This window comes from Semicossyphus pulcher, unplaced genomic scaffold (assembly GCF_022749685.1).
Source record: "Semicossyphus pulcher isolate SPU_LCO1_2020_fin unplaced genomic scaffold, fSemPul1.0.p SCAF_8, whole genome shotgun sequence".
Lineage (NCBI taxonomy): Eukaryota > Metazoa > Chordata > Actinopteri > Labriformes > Labridae > Semicossyphus > Semicossyphus pulcher.
This window is the reverse complement of record NW_027211759.1, coordinates 28,560,818-28,587,355: the sequence shown is the minus strand read 5'-3', so window position 1 is coordinate 28,587,355 and position 26,538 is coordinate 28,560,818. Positions and strand designations below refer to the sequence as shown.

The 26,538-nt window shown below is 45.1% G+C and overlaps 1 protein-coding gene across 1 annotated transcript in view; it reads right to left on the bottom strand.

Moving 5' to 3' along the window:
• tmtc2b (transmembrane O-mannosyltransferase targeting cadherins 2b) overlaps window positions 1-26,538 on the bottom strand; it is a 102,985-nt gene that overhangs the window by 58,332 nt on the left and 18,115 nt on the right. Inside the window, exon 2 of the mRNA XM_069686777.1 lies at window positions 1,545-2,121. Coding sequence (XP_069542878.1) covers window positions 1,545-2,121 — 577 coding nt within the window. The remainder of the gene's footprint in view (window positions 1-1,544; window positions 2,122-26,538) is intronic.

The window sequence follows — 26,538 nt, the reverse complement described above, 5'->3', positions numbered from 1 at the left end:
TGAACTTTCTGCCAGTGCACAATTGGATCAGCAGCTTTGTGGATTTTCAATCAAACAATGTGTCAGCTCTGAGGCGTCATCTCCTTCAGCCCTTTTGGCCCCTTTTCCTCTCTGGTCCAGCCCCGCCTGAAGAGCCATTAGAAGGCCTGTCTGCTGCTGCAATGAATGGGCCGTCCTCCAGAGGACACGCAGAGTCGGATGATGCTTTAATCATGAGAGGACAGCATGGAGAAGACAGCAGCAGAGGCTCTCACTCTGCACCTCTACACTGTAATGAGCATCAACAGGGAGGAGCTGATTTACTCTTCAATTACACCATTTTCTCTCTTTGTCTATTGGAGTTTCTCTCGCTCGCCCCCATCTCTCCTGCAACATAACATCTCTCTAAGTGTTCTTCTTCGCTGAGGCAGGTCTTATAGCTACTCTCTCATTGGCTGCTCGACAGCCCTTTGTCATGTTCACGCACACGTCTTGTTGAATTTGTTGTGATGAGTCGAGAGTCATGGGTGTCACATGGACTAGACGGCAAACAGTAAACACTTGTGACAGGAGCTGTTGGGGGAAAAGGCTGTTTTATATCTGAGTGCTTCAAAAGCAACAAGAAAATATATAAAGTGGCCTTCACGTTTGTTATGTCAGCAATTTCTTTGAGAAATGTTTTCATCTTCTCTCTCACAGAGTTCAGTGTGAGTATACAGGCACACACGAACATGCTCGTATATAATGCATGTTAAACATAAAGGGAGGAAATCTCCAGAGACACTTCATTTGTCCCAATGCTAATGTGTACCGTGTGGCAAACAGCTCACTATTCATCATTATGTTTTATTAAGACATCATCTATTTCAAAAGAATACACACTAATGGGTCTGTAAGCTATTAGCGATTTATCCTCACACTGGGTTTGGTCTAATGGACTTCTTATTAGTTAAATTGGCCCTTAATTTGATGATTAGAAATCTCTCCATGGAGAAGAGAACAATGCATGTGCCTGTTTAAGGTGGAGCCACTTAAAGGGACAGATTTGTATCCAAACAGGCCGCACAGACAGATGAAGTCAGGACCTAAAATGTGCAAAAGGCCAGTTTATTGTGTGTTTGAATATTAGAATTAGTTTGAGCCGTACGCCTGGATCCCACAGGATCCGTGTCTGGTGCGTTCTGTCTGTGCTGTATCTTCCTACTGATTAGTATGATTACTCATTGCCATACTGATACTTCTGATTCTCACCAAGTGCATTCACTGAGTAAATTATCCACAAAAACATGAATTAATGAATAAACATGTCAGTGAAAAGCAGCATCAATGTTTGTGCTGTCTGCACCGAACGATCCTGCGTGTTCCTGCACACAACAATCTCATGGAACTAACACAGCTGTGCATACACTGGCTGTAACTGAATGTTTTTCACATTCAATTGTGATGAAAAGTAAACACACACACACATGTATGTATATCAACCTTCCACTGTTATTTGCCACATCATTCAGCGTGAAAGAGCAGTGAAAAAGCAGCTCTATGGGGGGACAGAAGAGACTTTTTACCTTGTAGAGGAGCATGATGACTTGTCGCAGCTTCAGCCTGTGGAAAACACAGACGTCGTACAGCGCTGATATAGCCAGCACAGTCACTCCGAGCTCCTTCCACAGCATGCTGCATGCGGCGCAGCCCAGGCTGCAGAGCAACCAGGCCACGAGCCGCAAGGGCCCGGCATGACCCCGCAGCTTACAGTGACGTATGTAGCACAGCAGGGACAACAAGAAGAACAGGGCTGCACCTTCATCTGCACGGCCCACGACGCCCGCCACCGCCTCCGTGTGGATGGGGTGAGAGGCAAAGAGCAGGCCGGCCAGCAGGCTCCACAGGCCTCCTCCCAGCAGCAGGCGAGCCAGGCAGGTGAACAGGCCCGTCACAGCTCCGTGTACCGCCACATTCACCAGGTGGTAACCCCAGGGCTCCAGCCCCCCCACTGCATGGTTGAGGCGGAAGGAGAGGGTGCAGAGGGGCCGGTACGACTTGTGGCTGCCACTGTGTGTGAGTAAGGTGCCCCAGAAGTCATCGTAGAAGATATTAGTCCAGGGGGTCTCTGGGAGCAGGTCCTGATTGGTCTTGATTGCACGGCTGTAAAGAAAACACGATATGATCAGAAGACAGAAAAGAGCTCATTATTTTTAGATACAGTACTGAACACTGACATTATTGTCGATTCAATTAGTGTCACACCGCTTCCCTGCTCTGCCGCATGCAGTAGAAGAGCTATGTCTGAAAACAGTGTTTATGGTATACACTGTTTCTTCTGGCATTGCACTGCAGACTGTCTGAGGACGATGCACAGCTATTCTTTACCAGTGCAAACTAAGCTCAAAATATAGGTTGCTATGAAATGAAGCATTCACAACAGCTACAGCTTACAGCTCTGCCCTGAGAGTGTGGTCACAAACAGAATCTCAGAGGGCGAGCTGCAAGATCTGGGCAGCTTTGCCACCACAGCCACAGCTCTTACAGCTGTGGACTCGGGGATTAAGTAAAGACACCCCACCCTAAACCACAAACAAATACTGGCACGCAGTAGGGGAATGCCATGTAGGCAGAGGGCAGCTTAGAGAGAGGGCGACCTGCGGTGATAATCGACATGGCAGCTCAGAGTTTGTGGGGGGGACACAGGAGGAGTGCAAAACAGACACATGGGTCCATGTGTAAGGACACCAGATGTGTTCTTTTAACATGTCTTAGCAGGACTGGCCACTAAGTAAAGAGCCACTTTGACTTCCTCTCTGCCAGGGACGAACCTGCCTGACCTAACCTAATGCTGCTACATCAGCCACCAGCTGTGTGTCAGCGTCCGGGCTGGTGGTGGCCAGCAGGGGTCAAAGGAGGGAAAAACAGGAAGTCAGGTTCCTCCCCTCAGGAGTCCTTAAATATCTCTTCTGCCAGGTTTCTAGGTGTCTGACAGAGCGCCGTGCCTCCGCTGCTCTCAGCGGGAGATGATGGCGCTGAAGACTTGAAGGCAGCAGAGTGAGCCGCCGCAGAGAGGAGGTGGTTGGCAATAGCAGAACAGAGGTGTTGTAATTAAAGGCGTGATAAATGGGACATGACACGTGATAACCAGCCAAGTGCACCAGGTTGTGATGTGTCCTCACAGCAGTCACAATTACCACACTCAATTAGGTCAAAGAGAGAAGGGCGAAGATAAGGTGCGAGGGAGCCAGAGACAAGAAGTAAATTATGATTTCCATGTTTGAATCAAATATGTGTGAGAGAACTGGAAGAACCAAAGAAGCTGTTAACTCAAAAATAATGAACAGCTTCCTCGGCTGTTCTGAAGCTCTCAAAGAAAACACTTTACCTTGGCAGCACCACCTCGCAATAGCTCACAGGGAGTTTGGTGTGGTGCAGAGGGGATTGCAGCATTCATCAAATCCCAAAATGAAGCGGCTCTCTCTGAGAAGGGTGAGCAGACATGATGGATCTGAGGGAAATGAAAACTACCTGCCTGGCCTCGGGATGTTGGAAGGGGCAGAGAAATAATCAGCTGGGATTTAATAGAAAAGCCTTGGATGTCAGCGCACAGATGATTGGGTTTCTCTGGCTGACGGAGGCTCCAGCCCTCCACCAGCAGGCTTTAGAGTCAGTAGCCCAACTCTCCACTTCATGACTCAGATATGCCAGTTTATTTTCTCTGGCCCATTTGTCAAGCGAGATCTTCATTCCACCGCGAGATGCTCACATAAGAGGCATTATGGTTCAATTACATCTCAAAGCCGTTTTGGAGACAAGTGCGCTCTTTTTCCAGAGCTCAGTGCGGTGGAGCACAGTGAGCCCAGATACATTATATATTGCCTCAAAACCACACCGGATTTTTCTGGCAGCAGCACACAGAAAAGAGCCAGTGCCAGTCACTCGAGAGCCCACTGCGTTAACAGCTCTGGCTCCCTGAGTCTCCGTGCAGGAGGGTCCCTCCTCAGATCGCCTCCTGCTTATTTGTCAGAGAACAGGAGAGCACCTACTGCAGCTGACGAGGAGAGAATTGCGGGGAAAGAGGAGGGAAAGTCTTCTCAATCTATAGCAAATCATTAATCCACTGCAGGCCCTCATCATCACCAGACCCTTCACCAGCCAAGAGGCCAGCTGGAGAGGGAGATTGAGTTTCTGAGGCCCGTCTCGCAGTAGGGCTGGCGGCAGAGAGGACCTCTGTGCGCTCTGCAAAACCTTTTCCAGCCGGGAGCACATTCCTCCGACAACCGCGCGCCTGTGCGCCGACTCCCAGAGGAACGAGGGGATCATGTGGCCACTAACAAGAGAAGCCCCTGAAGAACTTTTCTACCTCCCATTACTCTGTTTCGATCATCTACTTCCTGCTGCCAACCTCGATCCGTCCACAGCTTGTCTGGATCTCAATCGCAGGGCTCAATCTGTCACAATCTGTTTGCTTGTCAGGATGTGGACTGAAACAGGGGGGAAGTCAGAATCTACAGTTTTAGCCTTGCAGTATGGAATATGTAAGAAGGAAAAGCTATTATGTAACCTTAAGTATTATACAGAACACAGTCCCACTAATTAGAATAACTGCGGTGAACTCAGAGACCCTAGAACAGCAGCTCCTCCTCTCACTATCTTTAGAAAAGTGTGAAAAGAAAGACAGAAAAGTGTCTGTGGCTTCTTTCTAAGGCCTGAAAAATAACACTTCACAAAGCAGGAAGGTGGAAAAAGTCCATCTCTTCTACAAAACAGAGACTGTGGCATGTTTGTCAGAACGCTTTGTTCATGGTCCAATAATTAGTTTTTCTTCGAGACCACAACAGAGTAAATAATCTTGTTTACATGTTTCTATTATTTACGTATTATCTGCACACGAGCCTCTATCAAAGACAAATGCTGACTATGTGATATAAAACAATTTCCTAAGTGAGCTTCCCTCGAGCCCTTTCTGCTGAGTTCAAAAACATTTCCATGAAATATCCTTCTGCTTTCTTCTTATCTCCTTAGTATAATCATGTGAGAGCTAACCTCTTTACCCCTGCATCAGTCTCACTTTAATGTGAACGCACCAGCAGGGTGCAGAAAAATATGCAGGTCCAATGACTACAGAATCCCAAGCAGAGTGCCCACCTAAAATTGAAGATTGATTGGCTTTACTGCGCACAGTCTAAGCAGCGAGCGCACACAAGAGCTGAGGCTGGATATTAGACAGGAGATTGAAAACCAAGGACATGTCATCAAGATTTCCCCTCTACAACTATTCAATGAATTTCAGATGAAGCTGTGAGTGAAGTGGAGCTCGGACCAAAATAAAACCTTCAAAATAAATCCTCCAAAGCCTGAAGAAAAAGTACAACAAAATAGGCAAACTACACTCACCAATAAATGTGTGTGCTGCGCATCTGTCTGCAAATCACACAGGGGTTTAGTTAGAAGAGATATGAGCTTTGTGTGGCGCCAACTGAAGGACACTCAACGACTGAGCAGTTAACAAATTCTCATGCCCTTAAGCCTCTTTCACAGAGTTTGAGGATGCCAAACAACTTGAGCAAAGGTCGAAGAATATGAAAATGTAGTAAGTCCCACTCCTTCCAAATAGATGAGAAGATTTATCCTGATCTCATGTCTGTCTGTACAAAATGAAGCTGGAGCTAACAACCAGCTAGCTTGCGGTAACTTACTTTAACTTAGATGATGAGAAACAGCTAACAAAGTTCTATCCGAAGGTAAAAAATCTTCCAACCTCTGAAGCTGGCTAGTTAACGTTACATGATATTTGTTTAAATTTACTAGACGTAAGAGTGCTAAGTGACTAAGGATGCTTTCACACCTGACAGCTTTGGTCCGGACGGTTCGTTTGGACAGGTGAGAACACACATTCAAAGTCTGGTGCGGACCGAACCAGCGGACCATGGTCTGCCAGAAAAGAAATGACTTGGTCTGTTTCCAAATGAATGAAGTCTGCGATCGTGTTGAATGTGATTGATCAGTGTGCTCTCTCTCTCTGTGTTTACTTCAGGTAGTTTTCCCACATGGAAATTCTGACCAATCAGAGAGCAGTTTCCTCGTGCATCAAACGCTGCCATGTGAACACAAGTCGGGAAAGTTGGCCGATAACTCTCTCACACTTGCAATTAATTGTCTCAAAATGCAAATACAGTCAAAGTGGAGACAGAGACGAACAAGCAATTTGCACCTTAATCAACCTTGAGTAAATAGTTTTTAAAAGATCCACAACAAATTAGCGTTGAAGAAACCTATTAATAATACAGCTGCTGATTCCACAGCAGGTAGAGAGTTCTTACTAACTAGCACACCGTTTGGATACTGAAACACTGAAGGGAAAGTCAGCCCTTTAAAATAGGAGCCATAAAGATTTCCATTTGTGACAGCATGTGAAGAGAAAGTGAACTCTGCAGGGAGTTTGGGGAAAGTGATCGAAGGTCTGCCAGCTACATGTCATCACCCAGCTTTAATATCTGAAAGAGGTGCAGTGGTATTTTTAGACTGCCCACAGAGACACCGGGGGAGCCGCGCAGTGTTTCCGGCCACTTCTTTGTCTAATGTTTCTTCCCATGGGCATGCTAGCAGGTCATTAATGACATACCTCTACTGCACTCATACCTAACAGAAAGAAAATGTCTTTTCTACAGCCAAGAGCAAATATTCAATATGCTGTCTTTACCGAACCGTTGTATTACCAAGGAAATACATTGAAATAATGTATTAACATGATTTAGATAGGCAATTTAACCCAATAAAACTATTCTAATTTATGAATTGAAAGATAAATTATTCTATTTCGTGCCTTTAGGGCGCTCAGATTAATGTATTCATTGGCAAAAAAAAGCAATCAAACTCTCAGAGAGCTCATTTAAATGATTCATCAATTATTAATGCAGACAGTGATGGAGATGAAATGCACAAAGATGGAGGAACTATTTTGGGGCATTGTGACAAATAGCTTTTAACACATGGGGGATATGGATGAGACCTGCAGCCACGGGCAAAGACTCAAAACACAATACATGTAATCAAGCACTAACATTAACCAGGGAGGAAAAGATGGCTGGTCCCGTCCAACATGAAGACAAATGTTTTGGCTTGTGTTCAGAAAACCTAATTAATAACTCTGCCATCAAAGTGTGAATGTTTCGATATTTTAGATTCAACACGAGCGAGTGAGAGACGAGGAGGCTACAGAGGACATTCACAGAGAGGGAGCTGGTGAACGAGCTCACTGTAGCCAACACGTCGATCCTGAGGGCGCCGTAAAATCCCTTTTGTTAACAATGAATGGATGCTTTCTCCCATTTGACACATGTGATTAGTAAGCCCATAATAAAAGCTATTAATAAAAGAAAACAGCCCAAAGGGAGGGTTGAAGTTTTTCTTTTTTACACTGAACAGAATTTTTAGCACATTTTTTTCTCGTTTCTGTTCTGCTGTTCAATTTGACCTAAAAATAACCCCTGTAGACTAATGCGATTTTTCACAGGTGCTCTGAGTGAGAACTTTAATATTCATCTTGATCTTGTTTCCTTTACAACTTTTACATCAATTTACACCAGGGAAATAAGGAATCTCATTTGTGCAGTACAGCACACCACCATCTATGTGAACAAGAGAGGCAGAAGGTGTTACCCTATCGTTCCTGTCTGACACCTGATGCCTCCCTCCATCATTGCACCTGAGAAAGGCAGGAAGTAAAGATGGATGAGACGGTGATGATGGACCATCAGGATAAAGATCAGGTACTAATTACAGTAAGATCTGGGCTGAATCTACTCTGTGCTTCCAAAGAATGAATCTTCCCTCAAAAATCTGACAAAGAAAATGATTAGTGTGTGTCATGGCTGCCATGTAAATGCTGATTTCTGGGAGATATAACAGTGACCCTCCCGACGACCCCCTGCCTCTTAATCTATAATTATCTACAGAATATGATGGTTAGATTTTCTTTCACCTGCTCGGGAAACATCTTGTCACATCAAGTGTCTTCAAGTTGCTGCCTTATCCATCCAATCAAAACAAACACACTTCCCTACATTAAGATAGTTGTAAAGACACTGGATCTCTTGCATTACCAGTCTTTATCATCCTGCACACCTGCATGTACAAAAAGAGATCCCACTAAAGGCCCACTCAAAAGATTCACAGTGTTTTTTTTTCGAGTGCAACATGCAGCACTGTGTCCAATCTGTCCTGCAGCCTTCCCTCACTAAGTGGAGAGGGTCTTCATGGAGGGTGTTTGCATCGCTTCTCTGGCACAATTACACACACTCACTCCATTTCATGGCACAGCAGACAAGCAAACACAGAGACACTGAGACACTGAGTCTGGAGCAGAGCAGGCTGGTCCTGCACAGCAGTGTGTTTTAGCTCGCTGAATACTCGTGCCTGCTGTTTAGCATCCCTGATCAGACCTTTGTGCTGTACTGGGTGGGCACTGTAGGGCATGACCTGAATGATGATCCTCAGAGCCGCGCAGCCAGCCAGCAAACCAACCAACCAGTGAGCCACACTTCTATCCAGCCAACCGGGCTGGCAGGGCAGGAATCCTGGCAGCCTGGCATTAAAATCCCACAGTGTGAAGTTGCCAGGGGCATGGACGAGCCCTGCTCAATCCTCTGATGTCCTGCAGAGGCCTGAGGGACACTGCCCTGTTTGATCGAGCTGTCTGCAAGTCTGTCTCCATTACTTCCTCACCAACTAGACATCAAAGCTTTTTATCAACACAGTATATCAAAAACTCTCGTTATTACAACTGGCTGGGAAAGATGCTGCAGCACTTTGTGTTCAAGCTGAAATCATGATATCTCAATCATTGTCCAAACCAGCGTTCTAAACAAATCACCAAGCGTCCCAGTCCCATTTCCAGGCGTAAGCGTAAGTTGTGTGATGTTTATAGTCAATTCCAGGTGCAGGGGGCAATTACAGGAGCTTCCTGTGCAGAGCAGAGCGGGCTGATATACACTCTGATTATTGTATCCAATAAATCTGTCAGCAAGTGCAGGGCTGTGGCAAGACAGCAAAGAGCTGCTGGACCGCCCCTGTAGGCCTCTCTCTCTCTCTCTCTCTCTCTCTCTCTCTCTCTCTCTCTCTCACACACACCCACATCCCTCTCTTTCTCAGGCACTAACTCTTCTCTTTTTCTTCTGCCCAAACAGAAACTGTTGCTCTGTATCTGTCACTGCTCCTCTATCTTCAACAGACTGCTGCGATGGAAAAGAACGGTGGGCAGTCAGTGGTAAGAACTTTCCAGGGCTGGGGCTCAGATGGGTTTCTTAGCTAGTTAGTCCTTGTGGCTTGAAATACAACTGGAACCCTTACAGTTCTACATACTGATGTAAATTATGCCCAGGCTATGCTAGGGCATAACAGTAATGTGAGCTACATGCTAACATGTTCAAAACAATACAGACACGCTGATGTCCAGCAGGTTTAATGTTAACCATGTTTACCATCTTAGTTAAGGGTGTTAGCGTGCAAATAGTTGCTCTGTAGCAAAGTCTAAAGTATTGGATGAATAAAAATGTTCAGCTAAATGTCTGTACCAACTTTCAGGGCAATCCACTCAATATTTGTTTAGACATTTCAGTTTGGCCTGAAGGTTGGGGGGAACCAAACCCACACAGTGGTATTGCCTTACTTCAGACTGAGCTGGTGCAGCCAATAAAAACATGACAAAAAATGATTTTACACAAAATTAAAGAAAAACAAAACTGGAGACAAATCAGCGCTCTCACAAGTCAAGCAATCGCAGATAAAAAGGAAGGAAAACATTCACTGCAGATGTTTATTATATTACTATAATAAAACTCTACATTTCTTCTGACCTTCTAAACTTCACTGTCTACATTAGTTTAATTTCTCTTAATGGTAACATAATGCTCACCAAATTGAAAAATTACACTTCTCAGTGTCTTTGACGCCAATTTAACACAAGTGGAAAATTTAACCAAACACATTTTATCAAATTAACGTCACATCCCAACAAAAAACAAGAACACGGTCTTTGTTCTCAAACTCGTTCTACCTCCATGCTTCCCCTCGGCCTGACCCATGTCGAATGCTGCGGTCTTCACCCAGGCTCGGTTTGGAGGGGGCCACTCCACAAGCACTCCTCCTCACAACAGGAGGGCTTTTGTCACGCTCTGACCTTTGCAGCCATGTGGTAATAAATTTGTTTGATTTGTTCCTCCTCTCCTGTTTGGAGCGCTTCCCTTTCACATGGAGAGGCCGATCAATGCAGGAGAGGCCGCTCTTCCTGGGCTCGTAGCTGTGTTTGCGTGCAAGACTCATCCGGCGTGGCCCTCCACTGGCCCGATTACGCACTCTGGTTTGGGCTCGGAAGATGTTGACCCATGGTGGGGTTCAGTGAGACCCACAGCAGATGCGGAGACTTGCAGAGTGGGATGGAAAAATCCTGTGCAAGCCAGAGCAACAAATGAGTGAATGGATCATCTGTCCAGCATTTGCCGTTCTACTTCTTGAAGCTTTCTGCATGGCGTTACGAGGCACAGCAGCCCCGCAGGATGAGCCTGAATCATGGCACATCAGCGCGGAGGCCTCCACTCACTGATGTTTATTGCATGAGGGCTTAGGTGCAGGAAGAGCCTTTGAGGATGCCAGTGGAGCAGAAAGGAGAAGACATCTTTAGTGCCCTGACTGTCTTATATGTTCAGCATTTGAAACAGCTGCGTCTTGTCCCGGTTTTCCTCCAGGCTGTAAGGCTCCTCTGTTTAAATATGAAGAAGCGGCCTGAGTGCAGGAGGACTCGGGGAGCTCTTCCTCCTGCAGGCACTGTGATCAGAGGCCATTTTCTAGAAGCCTTGTGCAATCAATCAAACACAAACAAATATGAGAGAACCAATCAGCTAAAGGCTCTTACAGCATGTTAAAGTAGGCGGAGGGAGAGCAGGAGGCAGAGCGATTGATTAGTTTGCTCTTTGCTCAGATCATTCCCTCATTAGCCTCATATAAACCTTTAACGCAGACTTCTTGGGGATTATCTCTGCAGCCACAACACAGCAAGAGAGTTTAACACACACACAGACACACACATGAAGAATCATTACATTAATGACTGGCAACGCTCAAGGATGCAGCTCTGAGTGATCTCATTAGAAACTATCACAACAGGCCAGTGTTCTCACTCTTCTCTCAGCCCAGCCTTTCCTAACTCTCCCATTTGGGCTCCGGTTGCAGACCCTAATTGAAGGCACATGTAGTCTAACTCACACAGAGATCAGGATCCCCAATCGACAGACACGTGAGTGTGTGGAGGATGTCAGTGTTGGCGTGGAGGGATGGGGGTTCTCCAGGAGTCTCCCTATGACAGAAGGGACTGATACACCTCTGATAGCTGATATCGCAGTGTTGTTAACTTTTCCTCTCTGATTAGAGTCAGGCTCATGTGAGCTTGTGCACAGAGAGGAAATCAGGTTAAGGTGTGATGGTTATCTGTTATTTATCTTAACTTAAATATGAAGCGGAAAACGAGGCTTTAGGGTGTTGACGCTCGTCTGATGCAAAATTAGACGACAGATCAGCTCAGCTGTCGGCTTAACATTGATTATATGTGCAGCTGAATGAAAAAGACTGTGAGGCGAGTAGAACTCTACATCAGGTCCATCTCCATGGCCCGGAGTCTGCTATTAATGCAAGAGCAACCTAAATATCCCCGGCGCCGCCTGCCATCGCGTGAGACAGCGCTGCCTTGTAAAGCCATAAAGTTACCCAAGAAGAACCCAAATAGGCTCTTACGTGTTTTTAAATGCTTTGTCTTCCACATGGTGGCAATTTGCATTTTTGCGAAGGAGCTCATTTACGTGTTCAACTTTTATGGCCACCAAATCACACAAACCACACCGCCTCCGCAACCAGCGCCTGTGCTTTTTACTGAAGTTGGATTTTCCTCACTTAGTTTTCCATTTAGAAAGAGAAGAATCTGTCAAACACATAAAACCACACAAGTAAACATATCGATCGGACAAAAGCCGATTGCACGTAATAAAATCAGCATTAAAAAGCTTTTTACGAGCTCGCTACACAAGGCTTCCTTTTATATTTAACACATGCACTAAATTTGGATTACTTATACTGCTGAGGTGCAAAATCAATAAATCCCAAAGGAGTGGAAACATTAAAAAGAGACACGTAAATGTTACTGATTCCCAGTACATGTATCTAATAAAAGGTCTTTGTGCCCTGAAATGGACCAAATGGAAAAGCTCTTCCATTAACACTAATGTTTCCTCCTGTGGTTCGTGTTTTCTCTGTATTGTATCGTCACTGAAATCACTGCAGCACAAAAGACTTCCCCCAGTGAATCCCTCTCTCTGAGTCAATAACGTTCACAGGCAATTTTCTTCTGCTCCCATTGTCGGCCTAAATTGAATCCCAAACTAAGATACAAGTTTTACTGCAGCAGTCAGCACCATCCGATTCTCCCAAACCATTTGTTCTATTCTACGTTCTACAACAACTATGCAAAAGCGTGAAAATGAATCCTAAAATCAGACGTGCATGCTGGTGGGGCTGTATCATTACCTTTGAATTACTGTGGGATGAACTGCACAGAGTCAGTTTGATAAATCAGGCAGTAATCGATGAGTCTCCTCTTCTGAGAGCAGGTATCGCACACGCTGTCCCGAGGCCAGTCTGACTGTTAAACAGACAGCTGCTTGCTGACTTGCTGCTGTAAATGATCAGAGCGGCTCGATTTCTAGATTTCCCAAGAGACTGGTGTTGAGATTGAGACGTAGACCCTACTTTTTTCTGTTCTGGATCTGTTGGGAGAGTAAATCCATCTTCTTACGTGCGAGTGAGGGCAGCACGCTGGTTGTGGAGCTCGTATTTTTTAGATGAGGGTAATAAAAGTTTGGCATGACAGAGGTCTGATGTTTCATACATATGTCTGATTGATGTTATGAAAAGTGGATGGTTGTTTCCCACCCACTGATACCTCAAACACTTTATACAACTGTGTTAAATACTACAGGCAGCGCGGTGACCTGAATGAGGGAAACAGGTAAAGAAAACAGCGTTTATTTCAAGGCCTCTGCTAAAGCTGCCCAAGAGGTAGCTGCTTCCCTTTGAAGTCTCCTCGTACTTTACTCGTGGTTAGTGGCAAAACAACAAAGGACCATGTGGTGCGGAGGACTTATTACTTGAGTGGGCCGGCATTAGTAACTGCATGTCCCTGCATGCTTTAGGTCTGTGCAGGCAGAAGCAACAAATCAATGCCACTCGTTTGGTAAAGCGGAGCTCACTGGTGAATGATTTCATGAGATGATTTTACAGTTTAAACAGTTACAGTGAAGTCCTAGTCCAGGCTGGATGGGGATTTCATCAAACTGACATCATTACGGTCCATCAGTCGTACATGCCTCATGTTAATAAAGTGTCAGGGTGGCACCGCCGGCTGCAGGCTTTGACAGAAGTTTTCTAAATTAGCCGGGCCTCCGATATAAAGACAGAAGGAAGAAAGAAACCTCCCTGACTGTGTGTCAAACATCAAAGAGCTCCCCTCTACAGATACAAAGACAAAAAAAGGAACTTAATAAACCTCAGATATAAAGATTTATGGTTGCAAAGTCAGACATGTTAGTGGACGTGGAGACAGGGGGACATATATTATGATTGTAGTGAAGTATCCAGACTATGGCTGCATGTTTTTGGCTCTTTAATTCACACAAGTATGATAAATATGTCTGCAGGTTTCATCAAAAAAGCCCCTCTGGGATTCATGTGGTCTGTGACGGAGGTTACTGAACCGCTGAGGTCTGCTTTGTGTTGTGAAGTTGTCTGCAATTAAAGCATGCATGAGGTTTTCATTTACTAATCATAAATTTAGAGAAACTTTAACAAACAGCATTTTGTAAACTCCTTAAAGCAAGAAAAGTTTTCTCCAAAAGTCAGGGAAGGAATGCCGGGATTTCTGGTACCGCTTGGATCCTATAATGAATTTGTCCACGTCATCAGCTCAGCTCAATAAACTGCCCAAATCATCAGCAAACCGTCCTGAGCAACATGAAATCAAAACCCCCTTTTCTCCTTCTTTACTTAGGAACATTCACGCTGACAGAAAGACGTGCATTCATTGCATTTCTGGAATACTTGTTGGTGGCATATTGTAGGTGGAGTGAACAAAGCCGAGGGAGGGCGCGCTGAGGCCCCAGATAGGAGGACAAAGGGCCCAGCAGAGCTCCGGCTCAGTGAAAGGGCCGGGACAAAAGCCTGAGAAGAAGAGCGCTTTATGGGCCGGTTTGGAGAGAGAGGAGGAAGAGCTGAGGCCTGTGCCCACGCACCGAGACCCCGGGTCTTGGTGAGCCGCTGGAGCCCGACCATGTGTGGTCCATTATCAGACCCAGCGAGCAGCGAGCACCACGCCTCCATCAATGGGAAGACGGATGCCCCCTTGCTGATTGCCCCAAAACCTGGTAAGAAAAGCTGAAGGAACAAAAGCACCGGCCTGGTTGGGAAAAAAGGTCGCAGGAGCACGGCTGCATGGGTTCGCTCGTCTTCAGGGGAGGACAATGGAGCTGACAAGTGCTGAAGGAAGACACACAAGAGGATTGGGAGAGAGAAGGGAGATGGATGGGTTTGAGTGTGGAGGTGGATGATGAGCTGAAAGAAAGGGAAGACGCTCTTAAGAAGCAAATGGCTTCCTGCGGGGAGCACAACAAGGATTTATGTCCCACATTTTGAGCTGGCTTGTTTATTGACGGAGCAAACAATGGATTCCAACCGAGTAAATACGGAGATGCAGGACTGGTAAACAGCTATAGGCAGACATGTTGTCAGCGGAACGGTCTATTGTTTGTGTTTATCTATTTATAATGACGCCCGTCACACAGACACCCTTAAAAACATTTGACAAACATGTCAATTTTTCCAGCTTCACGCGCTCAAGCAGAAGGACTTGTCACAACACGGGTATAAAGCCGTGACTCATCCTTCCGTTTATCGCTTGTCTTCATCCGATGTGACTGTGAATGCCGCAGCCCTCGGGAGCAGGAAACAGATGGAGCCATGTCCTTCATCAGATCAAAAAGCAGGGAGGCAGCTCAGGTCCCTCAGCTCCTCGTCCGCAGCCCCACAAACGTACTGCCTCCCTGCGTCAGCTGCTCTCTGCTGTTTCCAGGTCAGCCGTCAAAAGGGGGCAGGGAGCAGACGGTAACTCTTCTCAGGAAACCTTTCCTTAAGGAATTAGGGTCAGGATCGGAGGTCAGAGATCAAGACGGATGGAAGGAGCAACAGGAGGACACTTACGTCATTCCCTGTCCTCTGCTGTCCTGTCTTTGGTGATCAGCTCTCTTACACAAGAGGCTTTAGGGCTGCGTTATCCGCTCAGATGAGACGAGGTTCAGAGAGCAGCAGGCTGGTGATGCCGCTCATCAGACACTACAATCCCTGCCCTGGATGTCCGGCAGGCCGTATCTCACAACTGTCACTACGCATCCGTCAGCGCGGAGCAGGCGTGACACACAAACACGCACGCTTCAAACAGCGCTCAGCAGCTTGTTACAGTCTGTGACGGATGCAGGGGAGGGGCCTGCATGTGCTCAGGAGGCTTAACGGCGCTCCTGTTTCTATGCATCAGGCAGAGCTGAAATCAGAAAAGGTTTAATAAACAAAGAATTGTTTTTGTTCCTGTATGAAGTGGTCTGTCCCCCCGTTGTTAACTATGATAGTATCCAGCAAAAGATCCAAGCTGCTCTCAAGGCAGCATGTAAGTGATAAAATGAACGAGTCAGTCGAAGCGTACGTTCACACTCCGAGTAACGAGATCAACAAGTCACCAGAGGGCCCTTCATTTCTAATAAAGAGCTCAGAGAGCAGGGAGACGAGTGCAGCACGCCTGCAGGCCGAGAAGAGCCACCGTGTCTGAAGCTTCTGTGACCGTCAGTCATAACAGCAGATGTTCATGTTTCAAATGAATATTCAAAACAAATAAATCAGAAAGTGTGAAAAGATTCAGATAGAAGTTTGCAGATGTTTCTTTTGTTTGTGGCCTGATTTTTCTTGGTAAGCAAGTCACTTTAAATCAGTTAATAATATTTATTTTCAACTTTGTCAACCTTAAAAGTAATAAGTAAAAAAATGTGAGCGAGGATGTGGTTTGTGCTATCATGGAGGAATTTAATAAACCACTCCTATAACAGCAAAGGAGTCAGAGATGAGGACTGTGTTCTCCTTCAGCTTTCCCAGGAGGACCAGTCACACCGTTTCTTGTTGTCAAAAGCCTATTTTCTAAAATGCAATGATTTTATTCAGCCAGTATGATAACACAACATGTTCCCTCACTCATGCTGTTGTCAGTCCCGCTCCACCCAAGGAGGAGTACAAACCATCTGCTCCGCATTGTGAACACCCTGTGAAAACAGAGGTGGTGAGAGCTGATGAGAACATCATTAGAACATCTGGAACGGGAAATATAACGGACAGTTTAGTGGCTTTGTCTGTTAAACTGTGTGGTCAACCAGTGAAACAGGCCTCATGTGCAGCCTTGAGCTTTCTAGAACCAGCACAACACAGGAACAGTATTTGGTTAGCAAGCGAGAGGCAGTAAACAGGCATTGTGCAACATCACTATGGGTGTGACCACCCAGGTCCAGCATCTGGGATCCAGTCTGGAAGTGAGTCAAACACAATCCACAACTGTGCAGCACAATGGCTGCCCACATGTTGTTCCTGTGGTGCCAAATCAAAGCTCTTCCCTCCAAGATAAATATCAGCCCATCTTTCATCATCAGCCCCAGTGTGAAGGGGAAACAGTCACTTTACAGTATGTGCAAACATGTAGGCTCATCTATAAATGTCTGGGGAGTCTGAAGAAGAACAATAACGTGATCCCAGCCAAGAAGCTGTATCTGTTTCCAGCCACACAGCGTGCAAACTTCCCTGCAGAAAATCCCCTGGCTTATTTCTCTCTGGACGGTTTGTATCGGCCTGGGACGCACTGTATCACACCGTCCAGACAGGAACATTCAGACAGAGCCAGCTACGGTGAAAACCCTCGACACGATCAATCCGACCGAAGACAAGGTGATAAGTTCATCCTTATTCAGTCTCCTCCACTCCCACCGAACAGGCAGATAGAGACACTCATCCAGATACAAACGGAAAGAAGAGATCAGAGACGTTTGAGTAAAGCTGGCCAGAAATACCATCCGGAGGTGAAAGTTGCTCTCTAAGCATTTGTCCAAGTAACAAACTGTCAGTCCTGGAATGTGCTACTGAATATAATTGGCTGGAAAGTCCTTCACAAAGGGATATTTTTCTTCTTGCAACACCTCCAGCTATATTTTTATGCTCAGCCCTCAGGCATATGCAGAATATTAATAAATCAGGACCAAGAATCATCCAGAGTGCTGCTTTTGGATGTTTCCTGCACACTGGGGAGTCATTTGTTTTTGCAGGTGGCCCCGAACAAGCCCTGTGTTCTTCTCAAGTATCTCAGATAAAGGAAACAAAGAGTCTCAGTTTGGAAGTGCAGCGTGTTCTATCTTTGCTCTGCACAGAGAGCATAAAATACAGACCGTATCTGAAGATAACATAAAAAAGAAAATACTTTAAACATTTTTTGTTCTCTAAGATTAGCTGCTGCTGATGCCAGCGCGCGTGGGGCAAACACTTTGCATAGGTAAATCACAGAAGTAGATTAGTCTGTTTCTCCCTTAATCCCTTTGTTGCTCAGAGGAAGGGATTTGTGGGTCAGGCCTGGGGGGGGTTGGAGGGGTTCACTCTGTGTCCACCTACAGCAGCGTCAATGGAGAAGCTGCGATGCTTCGACCCGACACGCATGCAAAGCCTCCGTGCCTTGCTCCCCCTCCCCCACCCACACAGACATAAACCCAGACAAACACACACACACACACACACACGCATACATCTTCCCTCAGACAGACCAGGAACACACCATAATGGCACGATGACCTACAAACCCCAACCCCACAGGAATTATTCACAAGCTTCTAAATCAGATTCCATTAAAAGTCAGCTGCAGCAATGCAGGAGAGGAGGGGGCCGCGTACCACACCCCACCCTGTGCATCCTAACACACCATTATTTAATGAGCTCCTAAACAAAAGACATTCATGCCAAACAATCCTGCTTTGTTTCGACACACTGTATCGTCATGCACAGCTGAAACAATGCATTCATTAGGACACAACGCAAAGACGTTGACAGCAGCTCGACAGCAGCAGACGAAGAAGAAACTCAGTCAGTACAAACAGCAGATGACTTTTTTCTTTCTTAAGGATGTTAAAAATGCAGAAATACTTCAGCAAAAACACAAACTCTATAATCTTCATCCCGGAGAGTAATTAACATAAATATAGATCGTATTATGATCAGATAAAAGTGTGATTGAAGTAATTAACCTCAGAAAACCCAATTAATACTTGGCTTGAAGTGTAGCTGAGTGAAATTAGAGATAAGGACTTTGCTGCAGGTCCACACAACACGAGGAAAAGAAGTTATTCATGATGACTCAGACATTTAGCGAAGCAGCAACTACAGCCGGGAGCAGGGAAGAACCTCGTTTCATGATTCACCTCTGCTTTTAGGATTTGTACCTCAGAGTGGAACCTGAAAGAATTCAGCAAAGGATGAAAACAAGCTGTCGCCTCGTGTTGTTCATGGAAATACAATGTGCTGTCTTCATGACTTTTAGACACGGACAAATAATGGACAGAGAACCAGCAGTGTTTTGTTTCTGTCTGTGAATGTTTGACCAGTGAATCAACAAAGTGCATGTTTTTGTGCTGTAATTAGGCACAGCTTTGCTTTGAGCTACGCGCTCAGTCAGCATGCTCACAAACAATGCAGCTATCATGCTAATGTTTATGCCGTTTACCAACTTTATTTAGCATGTTAGCATGTTAGATTGAAACTAAACTCAGGGGTGTTGCCTCAAAGTTAGAAGGTTCCTAGTTTGAATCCTGGTTCAGAGGCAGGGGGGCTTTCTGTGTGGAGTTTGCATGTTACAGTGTTACAGTTTCATTTAGCAGACTCATTTGTCCAAAGTGACGTACATCTGAGAGTTAATACGACACAAGCAATGATCACGACAGGAGGGATTAAAGTCAGTGAGAGCCAACAAACAGCTTCAGGTGTGATCGGACACTGGTGCTGACAGGCAGTGCACAGAGGCAACACACAGGTTGTATAGACGCATCATCATCAGCAACATCAACAAGGTCAATATAGTCATCATCATCATCGTCGTCATCATCATCACTATCCTCATCAACATCAACAACATCCTCGATGTCATCATCATCAACATAATCAATATCATAAAGAGCTGGGTCTGTAGCTTCTTCTTAAAGGTGAAAGGGACTCTGCGGACCGAATGGAGTTTGGTAGCTCATTCCACCACCGGAGGACTACAGAGGAGAAGAGTCTAGTTAGAGACTTAGGGCCCTGTTGTGATGGGAGTACCAGGCGCCTTTCATTGGCAGAGCGTAGTGGGCGGGACAGACTGTAGACCTGGATGAGGGCGTTCAGATAGGCAGGAGCCGTTTTTGTTGCTGTTTTGTAAGCGAGCAACAGGGTTTGAATTTGATGCGACCAGTGGAGGGAATGTTCTCCCCGAGCATGCGTGGGTTCGCTCCGGGTGCTCCGGCTTCCTCCCACAGTCCAAAGACATGCTCGTTAGGTAAATCGGTGACTCTAAAATTGAACGTAGGTGTCAAAGTGAGCGTGAAAGGTTGTCTGTCTCTGTGTGTCAGCCCTGTGATTGACTGGCAATCAGCCCAGGTTTAACCCCATCTCTCACGCAATGACAGCTGGGATTGGCTCCAGCCCCCCCGACCCTGACCAGGATAAGCAGTACAGATAATGGCTGGATGGAAACTAAACAGAAACAGAAGTAACTGGTGCACAGGAAAAATCCAAATGTTGACCTGATGATAGAATTAGATGTGTGTCACAACTAGAAATGTAAACCTCACAACAGTGCTGGAAAAGTGAAGCTCTTTCATCCTCTGGGGACGATGAATGTCTGTGTACAAAGCTGCAATCCATAAAACAGTTGTTGAGATATTTCAGTGGTGAAAGGACCATGAACGACCAATGAAAGGCGCATACACACTAACCTCTGTTAGTATTTTAACAATTCAGTTTCACTTTTATACTTATCATCGCGTTGCTGTGGCTCAGTGGTTGAGTCGGTCATCTTTCAATCAAAATTGTGGGGTTCAAACCCCTGCTGCTAAAGTCTACATGTCCAAGTGTCCTTGGGCAAGAAAGTGAACCACAAACTGCTCCCAAAGGCACAGCCAACGGTGTATAACTGCGTAAATCAGAATCAGAAGTACGTTATTAATCCCCGGGGGGAAATTCGAGAAGGCATTGGACCCTGATTGGAGACTGGCACTTTGCATAGCAGCCTAGAGCTGCCACCACTGTGTGAATGTGAGCGTGAAAGGGTGAATGTGACATGTATGTAAAAGTGCTTTGAGGGGTTTGAAGACGACTAGAAAAGTGTTGTATAATGCAATCCATTTACCATCAATAATATAGTGAGGGAACAAAGAAACAACTGACAGTGAACAGCTGCCAGTTCTGTAGAGTTTGAAGCGAAGTGAGTTTCCAAACATTTCATGAAATTCTGCTCAACTCTCCCGTGGTGTTCGGGTCAAATCTGACCGATTTACAACTTTCATCAATCATAAATATTGTGGTTTACAATCGCGGCCTCATGATATCCTCCACACGAGGCATCTGAACACATAAAATTGCTGATCAACACTTTCATTGATATTTCAGTGGTTTAGTCAACTTTTAACACCTGTGCTGTTCCCGGTCAAAAATGACCGCCATATAGGAAACGAATGGGTAACATGAGATTATGTTCATCCATCAGATGGAAAACATCCCCATGGGCAGTGGTTTAGCACAGCAGTTAAATCGGCGACCATATACCGAGGCTATAGTCTTCGATGCGGCGGCCCCAGGTTCAACTCCCGCCCTCATCCCTTTGATGCATGTCATCCCCACTCTTTCTTCCCTCATCCACTGTCCTCTCTCTAAAATAAAGGCATAAAAAGCCAAAAAATTTAAATAAATAAAAATGTTGAAAAAGGAAAAACATCCCCCCATGAACCACACATTTCAGACTGAACAACTGGACCGAATGTTTAAACCAGAAGAAGAGGAGGTTGAAGTTGAACCAGAGAGCGGGGAGGACGTCTCAGAAGTGGAGGACAACATCGATGGATTTTGGAATATATTTTCAGTATCTATTCTTTGTATATTCACTGCAGTTATTCATGTTAAACGCTAGTCTGAGACATTGTTTACAACTTAAATCTGTGTGTGATGATGATTAATGTTTGTTGTGTTAATGTAAGAGCAGTTAAAACGGGAACACCAAAGTAAGGGGGGAGAAACGAACACGACAGGAGGGTTAATATAACAGAAACTATTTTCACTACACGTGTAATTAACTGGTGTTGTGTACATTAAATAAACTGCATCTGGAAACAGTTAACACTTTTACAGCTCTTTCACTGTTTCATACGTTTCTTTACAGTGGCATCATGAAACCACGCAGCTTGTTCACAGCAGAACTCAGACATGAACGAAATGTCAACAACCGTAAAGCCCTCCATAAACAGCGACTACCTTTCTGCTAACTGAAGCTGTTTGATCATTCACACGACGAACCACAGAGCATCTCAGGCTGCCAAACACTGATCCCAGAAACACTGTGTTTATGATTCATTTCTTTACTAAAGGAGCACTACCGCTTTATAAAAAGCCTCTTCACACAACACACAAGCATCTTACATACAAACAGCCTAATTCCTCTTGTTCTCGCTCTGATGGACCACCTGTTAGACGCGATGCTCATTAGGAGGGAGACCGGGAGGCCGCCATGGGGCTGTTCTATCAAACAGCCAGACTCATCCTGGAGGAATCCGGCTGTAAAACGCACTCTCGCTGGGAAATCACTCAGAGGAGCTCGTAAAAAGGCACACACAAGCGTTTACTCACACAAGCTCACACACACACACACACGGCTCCAAAACTCCCACACAAACACACACTGATGAATTTAAACACAGAAACAATCACAATCACACATCCTCAAGGATTCAACGCCCGTCATCCAGCAGGTTGGTGTTTGATTTTCTGTTTAAGCGGCTCCAGCGTGACAAGTCTGAAATGAAAATAGAGAACCTAACCAGGGAGGAAGAAATGACTTCCCTCTGCAAACAATAGACGATGTCTTGTAAACACTTTGTAATCCCTTCCTCTGATAGAGTCAGCGCTTTCTGGTAGCTGTGGTGTTGAATTTTCCCAGTTGTATATATAAGCCAGAAACATAACTTCTAAACATACTTACTGTTTAGATCTCATTTCTTTTTCCTCTATAAATCACAGCTTACCCCACACACCGACTCCACTTACAGTACTGAGGCCACAGTTTAGAGAAGACTGATGTAGTAACCCTCTGCACGTCCCTTTGTCTGCTTTAATTACCCAGTTCCTCTCACCAGATGATGTTCACCTCACCTCGGGTATTAATAGATGTTTAACGAGCACGTGCTGTGTCTTTACATCATCTGCTGGGCCGTTTTCGATTCACGTGACTCTTCTTGGGGAGCATCGCCTCCACCAGATTTCGGGGGATGTTAAGTCGCCCGCAAAACTATTTTGAGTGTGGGATCAGGTTTCAGTGTTTTACATGAGCAGGGGAAGTTTTCCAGAGGTAATGAGAATCTGTGCCAGCCGAGAGAAGTGCAAAGCGCACTCAGCAGGCCCCAGGGGCAGACAAAACAGCATTAAGTATTAAGGCTGCTTAAATGGAAAGAAATTCCCTGTGTCAACCCAATTTCCTCATGAAGGAGCGAGGAAGCCATAATCTGAAAAATAACATGTTGACAGAAGGTGTGTGTTCGTCCTGCTACCAGCGCTGTGGTGGTAATGACCGAAGCAGTGTGGTGCAGAGAATTACAGCAGCCGCAGTTTGTGATCCTCTGACTCACAGGGCAGATTAGCAGTGATGAAATATTCAAGACTGCTGAGGGAAGAAATGAACTAATCACCTGATGAAGCAGCTCAGCCACATAATGTACAAGGTTCGCTCTTTAGTGCTGAAATGATTCATCAATCAACAGCTTTTTTCAGTCAGGATTCATCGTCCAATATTGTGATTTTCAGATTTGCTGTTTCTATATTTATGTTGTTGTTAATGTAACTTTGGGTTTGGACTGTAAACTGGTCCCCAAACAAATGAAGCTTCGCGTTATTCCATGCAGGACACGTAAGTCATACGTCCCAGCTGTAATCAGCTGTCAGCCTGCTGACTGAATCATTGTTTCTAATCAGTAACACACCAATCACAGCCGCTTCTTACAACCAGGCGCTCCCTCTAAATGCAACTTCCTTCTCTCTTGTCCCTGCTGCGCACACACCGCTGCTGCTGCTGGCAACACTTTGCCTCCACCACTGCAGCCTCCTCCTTTCTAATCTGAAGCCTGTTTTGATCCTTGCTTGCATTGTATTATCTTTCAGATGTACGGCGCTTTGGCGTCTGCTAAATGAAACTGTAACATTGTAACACTGTAAGCCTTTAGTCCACTCTGTATACCCAGGGGGGTTTTGCATTGCGCTCCCCTGGCATGCTGCTCGGCTAACCCAGGAGCAACTTAAGAGCGGAGCCATCAGCGCCACACATAACTGTATTTCCATTTGGCAATAAATGGTCTAAATGAAATCTATGATCGAGTGTTCCTGAATGTGTGTGGGGCATCAGTCTGTTAAAAACATAATTATTAGTTTCAGCCCTAAAGCTGCTTGTTAGTCAGTGTAAATTCTGATGTTCTCAATGACAGTGCCTACATGCTCGCATTGACAACTGAGACACATTCATGCTGTGCTAAGTCAGTATAATTCTTATTTCAGCATCTCTTATTATTTGAGACAAAATGCAAAGTAACCCAAATGCTGATTATTACTGTAGCTTAGCTGGTGTTTGGTCAAAGTATTGGTCATTAGGGGTGGGACAAAATATCGATATAGCTATATATCGTCGTCCTGACTTGTGCAATACAATTATTGATAGGCTGGCGCCAAATATCAATATTTTCACTTACAAATATTTTGCGCTTTAAACAGATTCATCCTGAGCTTTACCTTTTAAGGGGCATTTTGTGTTCTCTAGTTAATCAGATATTGTGATGTCTTGGTGGTATAACAATTGCTGTATCGCGATATTATCATTATTGTGGGCCACGTATCGTATTGTGAGTTACCCTGTGATTCCAACCCCTTCTGAACATATTAAATTTGCGCTACGAAAAAAAATCAGGGAGCTACCAAACTCATCAACTTTCATCTTGAGAAAAAAAAGTGCACCACTGTGTTGAGATATTTTAGTCTGGATTTAATTGGCAGAGCAGCTGACATTGATGTCCACAGAGAAAAGCTGCCAGCGTGGCTTAAAAGCATCGAAGCAATTGATTTGTATATTTTGGTCGAACATTAGCTAAATGCAGAACATCTAAAATCTGGTAAATACAGCTTGTACTCTCATGCAGAAATCATAAAGCCTTGTTGCATAAATGTGACATGAGTTCTTTCAGCACAACACTGGCTTGTTTCGTCTCTACAGGCTATTTGTGGCACAGTCTGTTTACTACACTAAGCTCAGGTGCTCTGCAAACACAGCATCAGTCCAATCAGCCTGAGGAAGCTGCGTGGGTTTGTGTTTATATAGTATCTGTGCATGAACGAGAGACAGAGACACATTGACATCTCGAGCGTTGCACTGGAACAAATCAGCACCAGGGAGCTCTTCATTCACAGATGTGCTTAATCACGAGCAAACCGCTCGCTTAATGATGAAGAGAGGGACGCAGCGAAGGGCAGAACGTGCTGAAGCAGAAGAGAGACAGACCTTGTAAGACACAGCTGCATGAAGATGTGAGGTTTAATTATGTGAACCTGTTAGCATGTCAGATCCCTGCTCGCACAGTTCAGACGAGGACGGGGAGATTTACCTGCTGGTTCGACCTGGAAGAAGTAAGTGAATTAAGAGCAGGAGGGAGGATTTATCTGAGCCTCCAACCTCATGAGCAATAAACAATCTACAATCCAATACAGTCAGGTCAAACATGAAGGGCTGTGTGCTGCATACTCAGACTCCCTCTGAGATATTAATGATACCATGCAAAGCAATATATTTACTTTAATAATATGACCTTTTTATCGTCCACTTCTTTAGCCATGCAAGCAGCTGGGCTTTATAGATGGTCCAGATTAAATGTAACCACTTCATATGTTGATATGATATGTTGTTCACAAATGCAAGGTCCCCAGAGGATGTATCCTTAAAGTTTTGTAGATCCTGACTTGCTTCTATACACCAAATGTTGACAAAACTCCTCATTATGACTTGATGGATTGCATTGCATTTCATTCGATTCATTTAACTTTGGTAACTGACCACACACAAGCAAACTTATGACGCTGACCATCTGACCATATATGTATCAGCCATAACATTATGACAACTGATGGTGAGGTGAAATACTTTGATTATCTGAATACAATGGCACCTGTCAGTGGGTGGGATATGTTAAGCAGCAAGTGAACATTGTTTTAATGTCATGGAAGCAGGAAAAATGGGCGAGCGCAAGGATTTGAGCGACTTTGACAAGGGCCAAATTGTGCTGGCTAAACGACTGGATCAGATCATCCAAACCTGCAGCTCTTGTGGGGTGTTCCCGGTCTGCAGCGGTCAGGACCTACCAAGAGTGATCCAAGAAGGGAAACACACGTGAACCTGCGACAGGGTCACGGGCGGCCAAGCCTCATTGATGCATGAGTGAAAGCCTGTGAGGTCCGATCCAACAACTGCTGAAAAAGTTCATGCTTGTTCTGATAGAAAGGTGTCAGAACACACAGAGCATCACAGTTTGTTGTGTATGGGGCTGCGTAGCAGAAGACCAGCCAGGGTGGAGTGGTCATTATGTTATGGCTGATCGGTGTTTATACGGCAATGCCATCAACAGTGACCGTTGCATATATTCTCTGCTGGCCGTCACTCAATTCTGCCTTTCTGCTCTTTCCAACTCTCTGGATTCTGCCTAGATCCATGTGATTGCAGCATGAGTCTTACAGCTCGATAAATTACATTGAAAATGTAATAAATGATCAATATCTCCTTTAACATTTACTGTCAATAACCAATGAATTGACCAATCATTTCAGCAATCAAGGCAAGCTGCAATAAGACCAAATCAGCACAATGACAGCTCATAAATCAGAGTTTATTCTGCTCTCAGTTTCAGTCCAAAGAGCAAAGCAGAGAGAACTTTCTGAGTTTGTTCATTGGGACTCATTGGGAGATAATCGATGAGACTATTGTCCTCTGACATCCATGTCCACCAGTCTGACATACGACTCCGATCACACAGATCCAATCAATACAGCAGAGACGTATCTGTTGAGAGTAAGGATGAGGAAACTGTCAGTTTATCCACTCATAATTCATCCACTGAAGTTCAGTTTGAGCTCAGACTCGTATCA